Below are 20,946 nucleotides of genomic sequence, written 5' to 3'. Positions count from 1 at the left end.
ACAACCTAGAGAAGACCCCAAACCTAGCAAGGTGATATGCTTGGGAGGCCAGCAGGGAGTTTCCTAAAGAAGAAAACATTTGAGTCAGGAGATCCTTGAAGGATGAATAGGAGTTTTATAGGTAGAAAAATGGGGGAAGGGTTTTCTACTTAGGAGCAACTGTACATACAAAAGCATAAAAAGGCATGTTGAAAACAAGTTAGACACCTACAAGCAGTTTCCTGTGATTGGAGCAGGAGGGACATTTGGGTTAGGGAACAGCTGGAAAAGAAATGGGGAAATAAGCAGGTCTTGAATGCCAGGTTAAAGGGTTGGCTCTTTCATGAGGTTTTGAGGAGACAGGAGGTTTGTGAGAGAACAGCACTATCAAAGCTCTTACTCAGAATTGATGAGGCAGTATGTGCTGCACAAACTATTTCTTAGTAGATGCTTAGTAAACTCTTTGGGGGGGGGGGTGCTGAATGAACAAGTGAGTAGATGAATCAATGGGATGGGAAAGGGAGGAACCAGGGAATGAGGATCAGTGAGAAGACTTGTGCTGGCCCAGGCAGGGAGGGGCTACAAATAATGGAGTCTGGGTGGTAGGAGGGACCAGTGGGACTGGGTCAGTGGGATTGCCCTGCTTCTGTGGATGTGTTCCAGGGTGTATTTGTGAGAGGAAGAAGTTCCTTCTTCCCACTCTGTTATTACAACTCCTGAGATGTTCCTTCCCTCTTCAGGAAAGAACGTTTTTCTATCTGGTTGGGCCACAGGGGACAGTCCAAAGATACGAGTCATAATGGACTAAGGGCTTTAGAGCCAAAGGAAGTTCTGGCTCTACCAACCAGAGCCCTGTGCCCTTAGACAAGGGATAATGCCAGTGCCTCTCAGGGCTATTGGAGAGGTTCAGTAAAGCTGTCTGTGTAAAGGACTTATGCAGTGCCTGGCCTGGCACACAGTGGGTGCTCAAGGAGCCCCCTCATCTGTGGCCCTGACAACACCAGGGCCTCCCTAGGGTGCCAGGGGTTCCTGGCACAGGGTCTTTGTATCTTTGAATGTAGAGGGCTGCCCTGCCAGCTCCTAGCTGGCTCTGAGGTGTGGGTGAGGGTGCTTGGAGGGGAGGGAGGATGCAGGGCATTAATTGGGCTGGGAGAGGCGGGGAGGGGAGGCGTTGGTTTTAAGCAGTGAGGTTAATGGCCCTCGCGCCAAAGAGACAGCTTTAATGAGCTTCAGCTGGCGGTGCCCCGAGTTACTGTGCGTGCTAAAAGGGTCGCGCTGTAAGAGTTTGATGTGGACTGTTTCCCAGCCCTGGGGTCAAGGGTCAGCTCCTGTCACTGGCCACTCAGGCTGGTCCTCAGTGACATAGTGCTAATTAACTGCGTGAGGAGCTGCCAGCCTGGAGTGGGGAGTGGTATGCATATTGGTGGGGGGGGGCAGCATTGGTGATGCTGGGCAAGGGTCCCTCAGAACCCAGAGCTCAGTCATCTCTGGGATGTGTTTGGCTCTCCCACAGTGCTGTGTTGGGGGGAGGGGGGCGGGCAATGTCTCTGTGTGCAAATCGCCAATTTTTCTCTAGCCCTAGAGAGATCTCCTGAGCCTCTTTCTAAGGTACGTGTGGTAGGGAGAGTTTGTTGGACCTACCTGGTGGGGACTCCTGCTGAGTTCTGGGTGGTGGTGGCCCTGAGAGAGCAAGGGGCAGGTATGCTGGAGGGTGACGCAGATGGCCTGGAGCTGTGGGGTAGGCTGTAGGAGGGGAGAGGGCCCACCGGGATGGATGTTTGTGGCTGAGCTATTTGAGGAGGAGCTGTGAGAGCCTCCTGGCAGAGGAGTGACCTGGTCAGAGTTGGGCTTCAATTAGAGCAGACTGAGAGTTTGTACAGGGAGGACTAGCGAGGAGAAACTGCAGAGGGGAAGGTTCAGTAAAGTGCATGGAGGTGATGGTTAATTCAGAGCCAGCAGTAGCCATGGGAATGGAAGTAGAGGACCAGGTCAGTGTATGTTTACTTTGCACCTATTATGTGTCAGGAACTGTGATAGACGTATTGGTGAAGATGACAGAGTGCCTGTCCCCCCACAGAGCTCACAGGTACTGTCGTCAAGACAGATACAGTTGGCCCTGGCAACTAAGGGAGAGGTAGGTTCAGGGATGGAGGCAGTAGAGCTCCAGGCAGAAAGAGGGTGTGGGGGGCTGTCAGCACGGCCTCTTAGTCAGGAGATGGATACTTCCTTCAGGGGTGGTGGATTTGGCCTTGGGAGCCTGGTGAACAGGGTGGTGTGGGGCGGGTTGTGGGCGAAGAGGGACTGCATGTACATAGAAAGGGTCAACAGGGGACTCACATTATTTGGGGGTACTTTTTATTAATATAATTTTCCCACCAGTTTTATGGAAGACAGGCATTATCATTCCCATTTTATAGATTAGGAAGCTGAGACTCAGTTAAGTGACTCACCTGAGGTCACACAGCCAGTTGAATTGGAGAGCCAGGACTCAAACCCGGGTCCATCTGAGTGCAGAGTCTGTGTTCTTACCACTATGTTGAACCAGGAAGCACCTTTTTGGTGTCGGGCTTTGTGCTCTCAACAGAGATGTTGAGGAAGAATACAAGCTCACTTCCATCATTTCCCTCAGTTAATGTGGAACATACAGGCCTTGACAAAGCCTTGGTAGCAGCAGCTGAGGAAGAAAGGAAAGGAGACATTGCCACCCTTTCACCCCTGCTACAGTCGCCATCAGAGCCAGAGCCCAGCAACTCTTGGCTTTTGACCTCCCTCAGACTCTGACAGTTCTTACTCTGATTTGTTTGCTCTCTACTTCATGGACCAGGGGAATCCCACCCATTTTCCAGGGGCCACCTTTTCTGAGAATCTTGCCTGGCCTTCCTAGTGTGAATGTACAGAATACACCCTTGGACCTCTCTTCTGGTTTGTTGGGGGTGATGTTCAGGCCCTACATACTTGATCTCCCTAACAGCAGGACCCAGGCCTTCTTCCCTTTTTCCTTTTTGGAAATCTGCACAGGAAATGTCAGTAAAATTTCACCTGTTGTTGGGATATGGAGGCCCCACAGATTGCTGGTTTCAGCTGGCTAGGAGGATAACTGGACCTTCCCTGATGCCTGGCTGGGTGGTCCTGTCTTCCTAGTTCCATAGCCCCTCTGTTCAGGGCCTGAGGAGGGTCCCTGTGAGGCTCATGGTAAAGAGGGATGGCCAGACATCAAGTGGACTCTCAGGAGCTTGTTGCCCAGTAGGGTTTGGCAAAAGAGCTGGGCTGGCAGGTGGCAAGGTGGGGATCTGGCCCAGGGGGGCAGTACTGGCCTGTGGTCTCCCCTGAAGGAGTAGGGTGTCTATCAAGAGTCCAGTCAGAGCGCATTAGCTCTGTGACACGGATCTCATTAGCTCCCGTGAGAGGTGTCACTGCAGGAGAATCGTCGGCTCAGGGAGACGCTTGTACCAAAAGGAAGAAAGGACAGTGACAGCCTTTTCTCTGCCGCCTCTGCCGCCACGCTCCCTGGGCCGCCCGCCCTCCTCCTCGTGGGGGGGTGGGGGTGCTGGCTAATGAGCTCGTCTACAGTACAGCTTTGCCTTCCCCTCCTTGAAGTTCCCCAGGTCCCTCTGAAGACCTCAGGCCCGGGATTAGCACACACCAAACGCCAGCCCCCCTCTTGCCCAGCAGGGAGTTCCTTCTGATCACCCTGCTCTGCTACCATCAGCAAGGGAAAGGAGGTGGGGCGAAGACAGAGCCACTGTGGCTGGCAGGGAGGGGGCTTTCACCCTTGGAAGGCTCAAGCCCCTCTGCCTCTCTTGACAGAGTGACCATGTCTACTTCTCTGCAGTGGGCTCTTTCTTTCCAGAGTTGTGATCTTATCCTCCCTTTCCCTTTCCCCGTGACATCTACCCAGGCAGTGTCCCCATCCCTATCCAGAATGCTTCTCCCACAGCATGGCAGAATGTGGGGACAGTGGCCAGGGGTTCAGTGGGTAACATTTAGATCTAATTTAAGACTTTCTGGCTGAGCTAGAGGGCTTCAGAATCAGCTAGAGGCCAGTCTGGGCTTCGGATGACCTGAGGGTAGTGAAGTACTGATATAAGTCCCCTGCAGACCTAGTAGCTCTCTCCCTGGCTGTCCCAGAGAGGCAGAGAGGGGTGCTGCATACACACACACACACACACACACACACACACACACCTGCCCACCTGCCCTCTCTGGCCATCTTCAGGGCTGGGACAGGAGGAGTTAGCACAGCTGCTTTATAGAGAGGGGGCCAGAGACAGCTGGAGTATGTGCTTCCTTGGCACTACCCCCACCCCCACCCCCCACTCCTGTCTGGTTCTTTCTGGTACGGCCCAGAGAAAGTGAGCAGATGGGGCATGGATGGCCATGAGAAGGGATGATAACTCTCCAGGCATTGACAGGGGCTCCACTGGCCTGCCTGGAGGTAGTATTTACCTGGAGGGGTACTCACTCCTTCCTTCCTGAGCTGACACTCTAGAGCCCCCAGGACATCTGAGGAATTGGTCCTTGCCAGACACCAGGCTCTAGTCTTCCGTAACAACCACAAATGGAAAAACGGGTAGACGGATGGACAAGTGAACTGATGGATGGAAGGGGGAAGGTTCTGGTGTATGTATGTATATGTTCTGTGTGTGTGATGCACTGGGAAGTAAAATCTTTGTTTCCCTACCTTCCTAGCCCCGGGCCCCGGCCTGGCCTCCCCTTGTCTCTCTCTGTATCTCCTGTCAAACCATCGCAGACGTAAATGACAAAGAAATCAGAAAGACAGATCAATGCCGGCCAAATTAGCACTTGCAGATAGACTGTGCGGGGATGTCAGCGCCCTGACCCCTGGTGATCTTGCAGCCTCCACTGCTGATATTATGCAAATTGCATCCATCTGGCAGGACCTGCGTGCTGGCTGCTTCTACTCAGAGGAGTAATGGGCTGGGGGTGGGCGGGAGTGTTAGAGCAAGAGTCGGTGGAGTGAGTGTGTGCGTGTATGTGCATGTGTGAGCATGTGCTTGAGTGTGTGAGGGTGTGTGGTGCCCACCAAGCACTGGGCGGTGATGGAGTGATTGACAGGGCAGATAAGGGGCTGCATTGGATTCCTTTGGGCTGGGGGATTAGGAGCAGCCACAGATGAGAGATAACTGGACTTCATTTCAGTTTATTTTCCTCCTTATCCCGGCTCCCCACCTTCACTCCCCGAAAAACACAATCTCTGTAGTTTGCGTTTTCATCAATATTTGCAAGTCATTACCACTGGTTTAAGGTGAGAGACAATGTCAGGGCCCAGACCAGGCCAGCCCCTCCCCCAATCACATACAGGTCTGGTATCCTGAAAATGAGCGCCATGAGTAGCCAGACAGCCTTCACTCTTGTGGTGTTCACAGCATTCCTCCTCCCAGACCCAGAACACTCCTGGGATGGGCCCCGCCTCATGGACCAGCCCCAGACCCACTCAGCTGACCTAAGGCTACCTGGCAGTCTTTCAGCTGGGCCCTGCCCTTGCCACCTGAAGCTGCTGTGTAACATCCCTGCCCCTAAGCGTAGGCTCCAGTCTAGGTGCTTCTGCCCCTGATATTAGCTGTGCCCCTGGGAGCTGCTCTCCTCTTCTACAGGGCTCTGGAGCCTTCCCCACAGCTCCTTCTGTCCTTGACACTGTTGACCAGGGCCCAGACCCCAGACCCCAGACCCCACCAGAGCAAAGTTGGGCTATGGCCTGTGGAGAGGGCAACTTGGTCTGAATTGCCCATCAACACCAGCATCTGTCCACATTTGCTGAGTGCCACATGTAGCACAGAGGAGTTTACATGTGTTATCTCATTGACTTCCCAAACCCTGTGAGACAGGGGCTGTCACCACTACTGTGTGTGAGGAAGCTGAAGCTCAAGAAGATTATCGTTCACCCAAGGCTGCAGAGAAGGATGTGGGAGAGCTGGAATTTAAACATACATCTCTCTAAGGTCAGAGCTCTTCACCACCAAGCTCTGCTGCTTCACTGCAGTGGCTGCAGCCGCAGCCACTCACACCTCAGCATGCCTGGGTCCGTTGAAAGGAACCACCCTTGTACAGCGGGCAGACACGTTCCTTCCGCTCCTGGCCTCTCAACACAGACCCTGACCCAGACCAGGCCCCCTGCCTGGCTGAGCCAGACCAAAAGGGAGGGTTCAAACACATCCACCCTCAGGAGCAGTGTGTCTCAGACAGTCGGGCTGTAGCAAGAAGGACGCACAGAGGACAGAACGCACCCAGCGGCTGAGCCAGCCCAGGAATATGTCACCACATGTGGCATCCAGGCCCCTGCAGCTCAAGGAGAGGGGCTGATCAGCTCAGTCCAGGCAGCTGTGGTGGCAGAGGGTATAGCTGTCCCAGGGGCCCCTCCAAAACTGGGTCCCCACTGTACCCTCCCACCAGGCAGGGTTGGGAGCTGGGAGTGCTAGGGACATGTCCGGGGACACGTGTGCAAGGGGAGCTTGTCCTAATGAGGAGAACATGGCTGCTAGTTAGGCGAGGGGCGGGCGGGGAGCCGCAGAGCTGATTGAAGGCAGGGGCAGGGGTCAGACAATTAGGCCCAGATCCGGCCGTTTGATGTGAGTTCTGAGGCCTCAAAGCCTCCCTTCAGCCCGCTCCCTCCACTCCCTCCTCTCCCTCCTCTTTCCTTTCTTCTTCTGCCCAAAGGCAGGAAGGATGGAAACGCTTACTCTCACTGTTACTATTATTAAACTCTGCAGCAGGCCAGCCAGACCCCAGGACTCCTGCCCACAGGGGGCACCCCAGGCCCCCAGGAGGCTTCTTGGGCCCCAGGGGCATCTGGCCAGAAGCCAAGACCAACCTGAGGGCAGGGATGAGCTGAGCCCCCAGAACAGGGTAACCTTGCTCCCTTTCTTGCTTGGGAGGCAGGAATGAGTAGGGCTGCGCAGTGGAGATTTGGGCCCAGGGCTGCTTTGACCATCACCTCCTGCAGCCACCCAGTTCTTTTCTTTTGTGTCCAGGGCTTGAGGGTGAAGGTGTGGTTCATTCACACACATACCCCGTCTCATAAATAGTTGTCTGCAGCAATCACACCAAAACCTTGCCCTGCAAGATAAAGATACAGAGAGCCACACAGCCTTACAGAACTGTCACACTCACACACCACAGTGGAGTGTTCCCCCCACCCCCCATGTAATAGTCACACATACCATCACAGGGTTCCATACTTTAGTCACACCCAAGGTCTTGCACAAAAGCCCTGTCTCCTGCATCAGGGCCCTGGGAACTTCACCCCTCCCCAGAGTGTCTGGGAGCAGCAGTCGGATTTTGTGTCCAGGGTGGGTGGGTGCTGAGCCCTTCCAGTCCCCCATCCTGAAAATAAGCCTAGAGAGTAGGTACTGACCAGAGAGTAGGAGGAAGCCAGATTGGGGGGGGGGGGGGCAGTAGGGAGAGGGAGGGTGGGAGCAGAGATAAATGTTAGCTCATTTCTTCCGTAATTAGTTACTCCCTCATCCCCGCGTTGTAATTGTGAACAAGCTGTAATGTTTAATTAGTCTGTAAATGAAACCCCAATTTCATAATGGCCTGGCTGACAGGGCTAAGTGAGCAGGGGAGGAGGCAGCAGGGAGGTAATAGGGAGGGCCTGTGGGGGGATATGCGGGGGGTTTGGGGTGGGGGGGCTTGTGGGATCACCTTTTCTCTTCAGCCCCAGTCTGGCCTCTGTCTGGGGACACTGTGACAGGGTCTGGTACTTGCACTCCCAACTCTAATGTCCTCTCCACTGGCCCTTCTTACCAGAGAGAGGAGAGGGAAGGGAAGACTGCTGGCACCCTTCTGCTCCCTTCCTACCTCTCCTCCAGTTCTCTGGTTGGGATGCCACAATCATTGCCCAACCTACATGCTTACAGTTGGAGAAGCTGGCTCTGGGGGCCCCAGTCTTGTGACTCCAGCAAGGATGACCCTCCTCAAATATCTTCCTATGAGGCCTTTGCTTGGCACCTGGACCTCAGGATCTGGTCCTATACCTGAAGGAGCCAGTGATTGGCACAGGATAGGCCCCTCCCCCTCCAGTTCCACTGCTAAGCGGATTCCAGCATCAGTGCCAGGCTGACACCCCAGGCCAGACCTTACTCTCCGTGGGTATCACCGCAGACTGTGATAAACTGGAGCTGCCGCAGGGGGGAGCCCCTGGCCCCACCACTGTCTCATCCATCGGTCTCCCTGTCTCCCCCACAACATCCTCACCGCCTGCACACGCCCCCACCCCGCCTGCTGCAGCCATAAATCTCAATTTACGAGGGCGGCTCTGGTGGGGGAAGGAGGCAGCGCCGCTAATGACGGCTCCTCAGCCGGATTTTTCATGTTGCACAGTCATAAATTTTTAAGAACAGCATGGGCAGCACGTTAGCGAGTTATCGAGGCTGCCTCCGTGCTGGCTGCCTGGCTCCAAGAGAGTAGAGAACCAGGCAGAGCAGAGGACACATTTAGGGCTGGGGTGGGGCCCAGCAGCTAGCCAGACTAGTCTGAAGGTAATGGTATGGCTGGGCCAAGCAGGCAGGCCAGCATGAGCCTTTGCACGGAGTGGGGCAGTGCCGCCAGAGCAGCCAGGAGCCAAGGACAGGCACGTGGGTGGGAACAGGTATGTGGGCACACAGACCATGGCATCGGGAGGTGCTGATGGATGCCTCTGCTCCAGGACTTGACACCATGATGTACAGGGAGCCTGGAGACATATGGATTTTCAAAGCGGCCACTTTGAATAGAATTACAAACCCTGACCATGTGCATAGTGAGGGCTCTGCCCTGGCAGAGCTACACTTGGTTCATAAACAAGGTGCCTTTTGAGGTCATTCTTGAGAGCTAGGATCCCTGGAGCCACCAAGGAAGATTCCTGGGGAGATGCCCACAGAGGGGCAGACCTATGGATGTGCTGGAGCCAGGAGCCTGGAAACAGGATGACCTTGTTCTCATTTGGGCTTATCACTTCCTGGCTGTGTGGTCCTGGGTAAGACATTCACCACCCCAGTCCTCTGTCTCTTCCTCTTTAAAACGGGATTGATGATGGCTTCTACCTCCCAGGCTTACTATAAAGCCTGAGTCTATTTTAAATCTCTGGAAAAGTTTTAAAGGGAGTGTCTGGGAAAAAGATCTTTGTGGGGGATGGTGGGGTGTTTACTTTTGATCAGCCATTCATTCGGAAGATACTTGCTGAGGTCTGGGTACCCAGTCCAGTGCTGGGTTTCAGAGGTGAGGGAGGTGATGTGAGCACTTGTGGCTGAGGCAGGTCAGTGTTCCCAGCCCTGTACCTGGTCCCCACACAAAGTCAATAGGCCAGATCCAGCCCTGTCCTGCCATGGGCACACCTGAGCTGTGATGCCCATACAGGCCTTCTTATAAGCCCCAGGGTGAATGCTCACCTGAGTTTCCTAGTCTATGCAATTGAGCATTAATGATCTTGACCGTCTCTCAGGAGCCATAAGCAGAAGGTCAAGAAATCAGATGTTGCTCAAGTCAGCAGAGGTGGTGTGAGTGCATGTATCAAGTGTTCAGGATGAGTCCATGGTAATCCACCAGGACAAACGCTGGTCATTTAGGGAGAAGAGCATCCCAAGCTGGGCCTTGTTGGCCACTCTCAGGCCACTCTCCTCATGCCCCCGCACTCCAGCACAAGGTCCTCCCCCACTTTCTGGAAACTGCCATTCCTTCTCTCACCTCAGGGCCTTCCCACATGGCTTTTTTGTCCTTGGGAGCCCCTCATTCCCATCCCTTGTCTTGATTAACTCCTGCTCATCCTTCAGAGCACAGCTCAAAGTTTGCTTCCCCAGGGAAGCCTTCCCTGACCCCTAGACTTGGTCAGGTCCTCCCCTGTGCACAGCTTCCTAACACCTAGCACTCTCCCTGCACAGCATTTCCTCACAGTCCAAATAAATAGTTGTTTAACGCCTCTCTCCCCAACTGGATTGTAAGTTTCCTGAGGGCAGGAATTTATATCTGTTTGTTCAGCTTATATCCCCAAAGGGTAACCTTGAGTCTGACTCATGTAGGCAGATAGTAAATAAAATGTGTTGTTTTGAATTAAGTAGAGCTGGGGTGGCCCAGGCCCACCCCTGGGTGCCAGGGCAGGGGGAGGCAGCTAGGGCAGTGCCTGGAGCCGAGGTGCTTCCCATTAGTCCTCATGATTAATTCACAGCCACACTGTGATGGAGTGGGCTTGTCCCCAGTCAGCGCCTCCGCTGGGGCCCACCTGTTAGCGACAAACAAACAAAGGGGATAAATAATGCATTGGGAGCTGAGCCAGGCAAGGCGGCGGTATTGAAATTAATAGGGATTAGCTGAGCAGCTTGAGGATGAAATATTTACCAGGTGGGACTGGGCTTAGGGAGGACAGCCCCCCTTGCAGAGTCCCCAGGCACAGCCAGGCCCTTCTCCAGGGCATCATTGGCTAGGACTGGGGAGCCCCAACACCACTACTACCACCCCCAGATGCCTTGGTTTGCTGAACAGACTGGTGGCTGGACTGCTGAGAGCTCAGGTCCCAGCCAGTCTCCTGGCCCAGCAGGTCTTAAGGAAAGCAAGATACTTGGAAGGAGTGGCAGTGGGGAAGAGGCTGAAGCCCTCAGCACTTTGGAAGCTGGGAACAAAAACCTTGACTAGTTTTCAGGACCTGGGCATGTCGAGGCATCAGGCAACATGTCAGGGCTGGAGTAGGTTCACCTGTGATCTTGTCTCCCAGCTTCCCTCTTTTTTTTCCAGTTCTTCCTTTCTTCCACTTAATACATGTTTACTGAGGGCCTCTGCACAGGAAACATCAGTGCCCTTGGGTTTGTGGTCTAGCAGGAGGTGACAGGCTATCACAGTGGAGGAACATTGGGTGCTGTGAAAACACATAGAAGGATTCCTAACACAAACATGAGGGCCCAGGTAAGGCACTTCAGAAAATGATAGCAGGGGTTGGGGCTTTCCAGACAAAAGGAAGAGCATGTGAAAAAGCTGAGAAGCAAAAGAGACTGAACTTGGGGGTCGAGCAGGAGAGTGGGTAAGATGAGGCCTTAGAGGGAAACCTGGGCAGATCTCTGGAACTTTATAAAGAAGTTGGGACACTGTCCTGAGAGCTGAGAGGTGCTGCTGTTGGAGGTAGTTGTTGTTTTAATTATGAACTCTTGAACTTTTTACTTTGAACCGATTTTACATTACAGAAAGTTTCTGTGCATCTCTTACCTAGTTTCCCCTAATGTTAACTAGCTTACATAATCACAGTACAATTACTAGCACCAGGAGATGAACATGTGTACTATACTGTTAGCTAAACTGAAGGTCTTACTTGGATTTCACCAGTGTTTCCAATGCTGTCCTTTTTCTGTTCCAGGATCATTGAAGGGTTTTAAGACAGGGAGTGAAATGACCAGATTTGTGGCTTAGAAGGACACCATGGAGGAGATTGGCGGGGGCACTGCTGTCTCCTAGGTGAGAGGTGGTGGTACCCTGGACCACGGTGGTGGTAGTGGGAATATAGGTTTAGAAATCACTGGGAAATATATGGTAGATAAAGCTTAGGGCTGGATAAGTTTGCCCAGGTTGAGAGTAGAAAGTGGCAAGAGAAGAGGGCCAGTGGCAGCTCTAACACCCACTTTGTAGGGATGATCAGACGAAAGATGAGTACAGAGAAGCGGGAGGAGTTGGATAGAGAGGGAAGGTGCTATCGCTAAAGCCAAGGGAGAAGAGTTTCAGGGTGTGAGTAAGGGGCAGTCGAAACCTGAAAAGCTGCTATTGGACTTCAGCCCTGTGAGGTCGTAAGGATCATTAGAGAAAGCGGTTCAGTAAGACTCAGGTGGGGAAATCAGATTTGCAGGGTGGGAAATGAGGAAGACTTTGAGCGGTGGTTAACCTGGTTAGCCAGAAAATTTGGCCATGAAAAGGAGGAGAGATTGGGTAATGAGACCTTGAGGCTTAACTGGAAACTTTGGTTGTGAAAAGGAGGAGAGATTGGGTGCCAGCCACGTGGAAAAAGGAGTTAAGACAAAGTTGTTTTTAAAGATGGGAGAGATTTGGGACGCCTGAGTGGCTCAGTCAGTTAAGCAACCGACTCTTGGTTTCGGCTCAGGTCGTGATCTCACGGCTTCATGGGTTCAAGCCCCACATCGGGCTCTGCACTACCAGTGCAGAGCCTGCTTGGGATTCTCTCTCTCCCTCTCTCTCTGCCCCTCCCCCACTCTTACTGTCTCTGTCTCTCTGAAAATAAATGAATAAACTTAAAAAAAATTTTAAAGATGGGAGAGATTTGGTATATTTTCATGCTTATGTGAAGAAAGCAGTGCAGAAAAACAGTAGAGACTATATCAGAGAGAAAGGGGATTGCTCATCACATAAGGCCCCCGAAAAGGAAGGGGAGTGGAGAACCCAGGTGGAGTGAGGGTGGGCTTTAGAAGTGCTGGCTGGGAGGTACCCTCTCTCTTAACAGGTGAGAGGAGAGCGCCTCCTGTGTTTCCTGTGAAGTAAGGCACAAAGGCAGGAGAGGGATGGGAGTGGGGGGAGGGAAGGGGAGGGGGACTTGAGAATGGCAGAAAGTAGAGAATGGAGAGAAAGAGAATGCACACTGATCAGGAACATAGGAGATCGGCTGGGCAGTTTTATATACCCAGTTGAGGTTGAGGACTATGATTTTATGAGTGTCCCTACTCTATATGGTTGCAGTGTTCTCTAGTCACATTTAGCCCAGTGCAAACATAGAGAAGGCGGTTTGAGTTTTTTCCAGGCAAGAGTGATGGAAGGAAAAGGGAGAAAGAAAGGATTGAGATGACGGACCATGGACTCCAAGGTCCTGCGTGAGGTGTGTCGGTTACGTTGCTAGGACAGAAACTGCTTAGTACATACCTAATATCCGTTGTGTTCCTTCCTCACTGAATGGAGGAGCCCTTGTAGGGGCAGTAGTGTGTACCCAGTTAAAACGCTATTTTTTTAATTCCTCATACAGCTAGATAGGGTTATGTCCCTGAGTTCTGGCCAGTGAGATAGAAGGAAAAGCGTTGTGTGGGACCTTCAGGAACAGTACTTAAGAGGAAGTGACTCAGTCAGGAAGTACATTATTCTTGCTGTTTCCTTCCTCCTCTTTCCTAAAATGTGGATGTGATGCTTGGAGCACCTGCAACCATTTTGGACCATACGATAACCTAGAAATTGGAAGCAACATGCTGAAAGGGGCAGAAAGAAGTCTGAGCCCCTGATGACTCTGTGGAGCTGTAGGACTTTTAGTCACCTTAGATTGCAAGCCACAGACATAAAAAATTTTTCTTCATTAAGTTGTATGTTCTTCGCCTCTCTGTTTTCACGTGGGTTCCCATCAAAACTTGACTCTTTTAGCCTTTTTAGTAGTAACATGGCCTGTGTCTTGAGATATAACAGGAAACAATTTGGTCATATGTTTCAAGAGAGCATAACAGGAGTAACCAACTTCCTGGCTTGAAATGACAGCGCACTCATTGCCCTTTGCCCTCCCTCCTCCCTTTAGCTAAGTTTATGTTATAAGGTGCATTTGTTATATCATTCTCTTTCCTGTCTGTACCTTCTATATCAGTTACTATGCTTCTGGCTACAAGAAAAAGAAAACCCAGTGCAAGATACCTTAAATAATAGGATTTATTACCTCACAAAAGTTTAGACATAAGATGATGCTAGGGTTAGTTAATTCAGCATCTCAGCAATGTCATAAAGGACCCAGATTTTTTCCATTTTTCTGTTCTTTTATCTTCAACGTGTTCTTCGCAGGCTAACTCCCCTCACGGTTGGAAGATGGCTTCTGCAGTCCCAGACATTATGTGCAGACATGAAAACATCCAGCAGAATATAAAGGACTATTTCCTCCTCATGTTTCTCTTCATAAGAGTGAAGTTTTCCTTGAAGGTCTTTCAGCAAACTTACCCTCACATCTCAGTAGCCAGAACCCAAGGCCACCCCTAAACCAATGACCGGCAAGAGGGATAGGATCTCCACAAGTGGCTCAGACACAGAAGATTCACCCTGGTCGTGTGAGGGAGGAGTGAGTTCTGCCAGGTTGGCAGAAAGGGAATGGCTATTGGGTGAGCAGTCAAAAGTAGGGAAGAAAGTGAAGAGAGAAGGTGGGTGGTTTATCTGGAAAGAGTAGAGGTATTAATGTTTCAAGGTTCCAGTGAGATGAAAGAAAAGTGTATTATTGCCAGTAACTAGGAAGATTTGAATTTAATATTTCAAAGGACGAGCAGTGGAGGATGTTAAAAAGGTAGAAAGTGTAACTGTGGAAATGAGTGGAAATAAGATACAGTAGAAATGGTCATTAGTGCTGAGGTCAAAGAACCAAGAGACTGGCAGCAAGTTTCTCAAATGACAGGTTATAGAGGCTAGGACAAGCAGGTCTCTTGAGAAGGAGGTAGCCAGGGTCTGGATTGATAGCACATGCTCACAAGTAAGGTTTCACATAGGCTGCTGGCACACAGGTCTGGGGCCAGGTCACAGGTGCCTGGGGCAATACTGGCAAATAGCCTAACCTCTCTGTATCCCAATGTTCCCATTTTGGAAAAAAAAAATCTACCCTGGTTGGTCAGGCCACTCTGGAAAGGGGTAAGGCCATCACCTTCCTATTAAAGCCACTCAGGGACCTTCAGAAGATAGTCCCTCAGGAGACCCCTAGGGACAGGGTAAGATGGAAGCTTGGTTGGGGCAGAGATGGCTGCCAGTAATGGCAGATGTGCTCAACTATTCTCGGTAGCTGCCTCTTCTCCTTGCCCCTCCCCATCCAGGTCCCCTTCACTTGGCTGTTATCTGACTACCCTCTGGCACTTCCAGCTGTAGTATTCCAGAGTCAGAAGGAGGGTGAGGCTTCTCAGCCCCTCTGTCTGGATGGGGCCTTGGCTGGGAATGAGTGGGGGAGGCGGGCACCCGTTGTCATGGCCAGAACAGCCGCCCTGTTACTCTGGCGTATTTCACTTTTAATTCTGACATATAATGTAATGATCTTTTTTAAGGCCCGATGATATTATCTGCCTGACTAGATTATTGAGTCTTCATCATCTCCAGATAAATTTATGGCCAGGACGAGGCTCAGGATTTATCATCAGTCAATAGAGCTCGATACTCTAACAAGGCGTGTAATAAGATATACATATTTAATGATCCAAGGGGAGGAGCGCTAATGGGAGCCCAGAGTGAGTGGTCCACAGGGCTGGGGCTCTGCCCTAGGGCTGCCATAGCTGTAGGGGCATGGACGTGGTCTCTGCCCTGTGGTCCCCAACTCTGGCCTGTCTCATGACCACCTGAGACTCTTCCTTGTTAAGATCCAGAGGGAGAGGCAGACAGGGAAAGGAAGAGGAGGCAGTAGGGACAGTGTCAGAGCTGGGGCCTAGGCCTCTTCAGCCCAAAGCATGTAGAGACGCCCCAACAGAGAAGTCCTCTCCTTGCTTCTGGGCCCGGGGTAGGGGAGTAGCGATGTCCTTAGACCTGTACGCCCAGGCCCCTGAGCATTAGGGCGGGCCCACAAGGGGAGGGAGTGCCGGGGCTGCGTGCCCAGGCCGCGCTGATGGTGACGGATGGTTTTTCATTACAGCCTCTCAGGTCCTGCCCGCGCCCTGTGTGGAAATTCTATTTATTCCCTAATTTGTAAAAATTCCCTCTTTATCTGATCCCAATCAGGGCGGGGTAATTGGCTCTCTGGGGCAGCGGCTGGGGTCCTTGATGAAGAGCTATGTGGATGTACCCAGCCCGGCCCCCACCCAGCCCGCCACCAGGGCCCACAATTAATAATGATTTGCAAATGGCAGACAAGCAATAACACAGAAAGATGTGGCGTCCGTGCTGCCTCTTCATTTCCTCCCCTCGCAGATATAAATGGCCACAGAACAAAAACTCAGCACTATAAATTCTGGAATTAGTTATTCACTGCGATAAATGGGGCCTAGAGCCACCAGCCCCTCTCCCACCACCCTTCTTGCCTGCTTTCCCTGATGAAGGTCTGTCCCCAGGTGTGTTCCTGGGCCTGACCCCTGCTCCTCTGTATCTTTGGCTCCTGACACATTTCCCTAGCTCCCTCCTAGACCGTGGACTATAGCTACCCTTTCCTGTGTGGCCCATAGTTGGGAGTGGTCACCTGCTTTGGATCTGTAGCTTCCTCAGGCTCTGCCTCTCACTGACCTGTCTTGGCTACTCAAGCTGGCCCTGTCCCCACTCTGCACTAGGGTTTGAATGGAGGTGACAGGTCCTGCCTGGCCCGGGAGTCTGGATAAGATTTGGTCTTGGGTGTCTTCTTTGGCATTTGGGATCAATCCAGTCCATTTGCCTGGCCAAGTGTGAGTTGGGCTCCTAGTAGCCAAATGTGATGTAAGTGACATAAGGGCTTTGATGCCTGCTTACTGGCCAGGCTGTTGTGGGATGTTGGCACAAGCGTTTCCGGGCACTATGCCCTCTCGGCCAGGCGCATCCTCTCCCCGCCCCCCAAGTGGCTGTGAGCTGGCGGGTAATGGGCGTGTAATGGCCTCATTTCCATGCCCGGCCTCCAGGAGCGGCGGTAAGTGTTTGATTGCCTTAATTTCCAAACACATCATTATCCCAGCTTTACCAGCGCTTAATAAACACTTTATGAGGATTTTTTTAAAAACATCTTCGGTCCGCATACTTCTCTGAAGTGATAAACTCTAATTAAGTCTAATATTTAAAAATATGGTAATGGTGAGTTGTTTGAATAAGTGGACTGCATTTCTGTAATTTCATTATTACGTAAAACACGCTAATTATTTGGAGCGCGCTTATTACGGAGAGAGAAATCGCCTGCTAATCAAGATGAAATTGCCTTTTCCCCTTATTGTGGAACCACCGTCATCCTTCACCATCAGCCCTGTGGCACCTCCAGGCACCTCGGTGGGGTGGAGGGGGCAGCAGGGAGGGGCTGGAAGAAGGGGTCACTTTGGAGTTGAGGCTATAAGGGCCCTGCCTTGCGGGAAGCAGAGGGAGGTATGGGAGCCGTGTCTGTGGGGAGAGGAGTGTATATCTGGGAGTGGTGTCGGGTGGGCCAAGGTAGCCCTGTCTGGGCTCCCAGGGGACTATGTGGGCCATGTCTGGGACAAGGAACAGGGGGTTGTGGGATATCAGTATTACTGCTGGAATAACATTATTATTGGGTATTATTGGAATAGCAACCACAATAATAATCACTAACCCAGCCACTGTTTTAAGTACTTCACAAATAAAAACTCATTTCATCTTTTCAACAACCCTTTGAGGGACGTAGTTACTATAATTATCATTATTGTTGCCATTTTAGAAAAGAAGAAACCAAGACACAGAGAGGTGAAATAAAAGTATGGTAACTTGCTCAAGTTCACAGTTACTTTTTGGGGGTTTATTTATTTATTTGGGGGGAGTGGGGAGATAGCACAAGCAAGAGAGGGGGAGAGAGAGAATCCCAAGCAGGCCCTGCACTGTCAGCACAGAGCCAGATGGGAGGCTCAAACCCACAAACTGTGAGATCATGACCTGAGCCAAAACCAAGACTCGGACACTTAACCAATAGCCATCCAGGCACCCCTCAAGTTCATAGTTTTAAAGTGATGGAGTTTGAATTCGAACCCAGAATCTAAGGATATTCAGGGGCCCTCTTCTGGTTCAGTCCTAAATTCACTGCCTTGGCTCCTATCTTCCTTCTAAACTACCATTTGCTGTTGTAACCTGAATTGTACCCAGCTGTAGCTTGAGATGCTGGCCCCCAGCGTAGAGTTGCCCAGTTAGCAAATAAAAATATAGGACACCAATTAAATTTGAATTTCAGGCAAACAACAAATACTTTTTTAGTATAAGTATGTCCCATCTGGGGCTGAGGACTTATTAATCTCACAGTCCTGTGTCAAGCAGGCCCAGCATTGACCCCATTAGCCCTTTGCTTGATGCTTGCCAGGCATGATGCTTGCCAAGATGTCCAAACAGAAGGATGTCGTGGCAAAATGAGGTTCTAGAAGATCAATACACCAGGGTTCTTGCTCTCTCATCCTTACCAAGATTCCTGCTCCCAGTTCTATTCTCCCCACCCTGTCTTTGTTGGTCCCTGCTCCATGGGCTCTGGCCCCATTCCTCACCAGCTCCTGGAGATCACTAATAAAGTGTGTTACCAGGCTGAGCTTTTTAGACAGGAGGCCTCAGGTTTGTCTGAATCTTCCTTTAGGCCACACTGCATTGCAGCCTTATAAGGTCAGCAGCTTGTCACCCTGTTGCCCCTGATGTCTCCCACTCCATTTTGCCTCTTTGATCATTTTGTGTTCATTCTCTTTCCTAGCTCCAACAGACTCACGTATGGGAACTGTATATATAATAGAGGCATCATTTCAGAAGGGTGGGGAAAGTGTAGACAGTTCAATCAATGGTGATAGGACAGCGGCTGGCCACTAGGGAAAAAAGTAAAGTTAGATCTTCTATTTCTCACCATATACGAAAGTAAATTCCAGACAGATTAAAAAGTTAAATATAAAAACAAAGTATTAGAAGAAAATATATGATAGTTTTCTAATAGCACTGGGATAGGGAAGGCCTTTTTAAGCAAGATACAAAGCCTAGAAGCTGTAAAGGAAATGCCCAGTACATTTAGATGTCCCATAGGAATCTCAAGATTTAACACTAAGGTCATCACTGTCCTAAACCTATACCACTTCTGGTTTGCCTTATCTCCATGAATGGCACTAAGATCCTAGACTCACACCCCTGCACCCCTACATCCTGACTCCCTCATCAAGGCTTGCTCATTCATTCTGTTTCCTAAAACTCTCTTGCCTCTGTCCACTTCTCCATATCATGGATATATCCCCACCTCTATCTCCACTGCTGCTGGCCTGATTCTGGGCCACCATTTCTGGTCTGGACATAGTACAGTCTGCTAATTGGTGTCTATGCCTTCAGAGTTAACCCTGTCTTCCTCTTCCTCAAGCATGTTAGTATTTCCCCATCATTCCCAGAATAATAAACTCAAGCTCTTTAGCTTGCCATCTAGTCTCCGGGGTCTCTTCTGGCCAGTCACTGCTAACCTTGCCAGCTTCAGCTCTTGCCATTCTCCTGCCTCTTATTCTTCGTCATCCCCACCTGCCCACTTAAGTTTTTTGGGACACTCTATGTTTCCCCTCCAGCAGTGTGCCCGTGCTATTCACTATTCAAGACTACCTCCCCACTTCAACCCCAGGTTGCTGGCAAGTGCCTCCCACATGCCTCCTACTTCTGCCTAGCTTTATCCTCCCAGGAACCCTTTCTTGATTCTTAGTGCCTTTTCTGTGCTGCCTTTCCCATAGCACTGCTCACACCCCACCACTTACAGGTCTGTCTCTGAGCTCCTTGAGGGCAGGGAGCAAGTGAGTCTGTGCAGCCAGTCCTGTGACTCAGCATGGCCTGTGTGTGCCCAGCACACAGAAATGTCAGTGTGTATTTGCTGAACGAATGAGTATATGAATAAACTCCTTGAACAGGGCCCCTTCCCTCCTGAGGGTGGCCCTGGCCCAGGCCCTACTTCCTGCCCTCTACTGTTCAATTTCCAGACAACTGCAGCTAACTGGAGCACGTCAGCCTCAGGTCATTGCCCTGTGTAAGCTCTCACTAGGTGTCCTAAATCATCTGAGCCACCCTTCCACTAGCAGCTTTGCCAAGCAGATATTTGACTACCTTTGAGCCCAGGCAGCAAGCTTATCCTTTGTTAGGTACTCGCCCACTCACCTCCCTGAGGGATTTAAGCTGCTGCACATCTCACCTTATAGTCTTGGAAATATAAAAATATTTCCAGCATTAAGAATATTAATGTCTGGGGTGCCTGGGTGGCTCAGTCGGTTAAGCATTCGACTTCAGCTCAGGTCAGGATCTCATGGTTCGTGGGTTCGAGCCCTGTGTCAGGCTCTGTGCTGACAGCTCAGAGCCTGGAGCCTGCTTTGGATTCTGTGTCTCCCTCTCTGCCCCTCCCCTGCTCATGCTCTGTCTCTATCTCAAAAATAAATAAACATTTAAAAAATTAAGAATATTAATGCCCAAGGGGCTCCTAGGTGACTCATTCGGTTAAGTGTCTGACTCTTCTTGATTTCGGCTCAGGTCACAGCCTCACCATTTGTGAGATTGAGTCGCATGTCAGGCTGTGCGCTGACAGCTCAGAGCCTGCTTGGGATTCTCTCTCCCTCTCTCTCTGCCCCCCCTCTCTATTCACTTCTCTCTCTCTCTCAATCTCTCTCAAAAATAAACTTCAAAAAAAAAAAAAAAAAGGAATGTTAATGCCCAAAACAGAAGATCATCTTGTCACAAGCTGATGATCTCACAGGAACATAAAAACAGGTTAGGCTTCTAGAATTTGGAGGTAAGGAAAACCTACTTTGGAGGCCTCCACTGTGGGCACAAGACTGTGTCCCCTCCACCCCAACCCCTTATCATAACAGCTTTAGGCTGGCCTCATTAGCTCACCTCAGTGAGAGGAGCCAGAAGGGGGTGCTGCTGACCCAGGTGGCCCCAGGGCTTCAAGCTAAGGACTCTCCTAGAGGCCATGTTGTCATCAGCCTCACCCTGCTGCTGTCTCTTGCTGAACTCCTGGCCTGTTAAAAGCCCCAGACTTGGGCATCTGGGTGGCTCAATCGGTTACACATCTGACTTCAGCTCAGGTCATGATCTCACAGTTCGTGAGTTCGAATCCCTCATCAGGTGAGCGCAAGCCTCACTTGTCTCTCTCTGCCCCTTCTGGGATTCTCTCTCTTTCTTTCTCTGCCTTTGCTCACTTGTGCCCCCTCTCTCTCTAAAAACAAAAACAAAAAACAAAAACCCCAGATCTGTCTCTTAGCTTCTGCCCCATTTCCTCATTTTCTACCTGTACTACTGACTTTTTAAACTGATCAGGAGGTTGCACTGGCTCTTAGAAAGGCTTCAAGGGCTAGAAAAAGAGCCTGGCTGGAAGCCAATAACTGCCATACTACTGACTTGGTGAACTGAAACAAGCGTCCTCCCCAATCTGGATCTCTTTTTCTTTGTTGTAGT

The 20,946-nt window shown here is 50.9% G+C and overlaps 1 protein-coding gene across 8 annotated transcripts in view; it reads left to right on the top strand.

Annotated features, from left to right (window-relative positions):
* ERI3 (ERI1 exoribonuclease family member 3) overlaps nt 1-20,946 on the top strand; it is a 127,731-nt gene that overhangs the window by 103,050 nt on the left and 3,735 nt on the right. Inside the window, exons 9-10 of one of the 8 annotated variants that reach the window (XM_042996907.1) lie at nt 11,315-11,412; nt 13,711-17,180. The exons of 6 other annotated variants lie outside the window; for them this stretch is intronic. In XM_042996907.1, coding sequence (XP_042852841.1) covers nt 11,315-11,367 — 53 coding nt within the window. In that variant the 3' untranslated portion in view covers nt 11,368-11,412; nt 13,711-17,180. Of the gene's footprint in view, nt 1-11,314; nt 11,413-13,710; nt 17,181-20,946 lie in introns of those variants that run through there. One more of the 8 variants, XM_042996909.1, reaches the window with a different exon arrangement.

The sequence above is a fragment of the Panthera tigris genome, chromosome C1 (assembly GCF_018350195.1).
Source record: "Panthera tigris isolate Pti1 chromosome C1, P.tigris_Pti1_mat1.1, whole genome shotgun sequence".
NCBI classification, from domain to species: Eukaryota; Metazoa; Chordata; class Mammalia; order Carnivora; family Felidae; genus Panthera; species Panthera tigris.
This window is presented reverse-complemented; position numbering and strand designations above follow the sequence as displayed.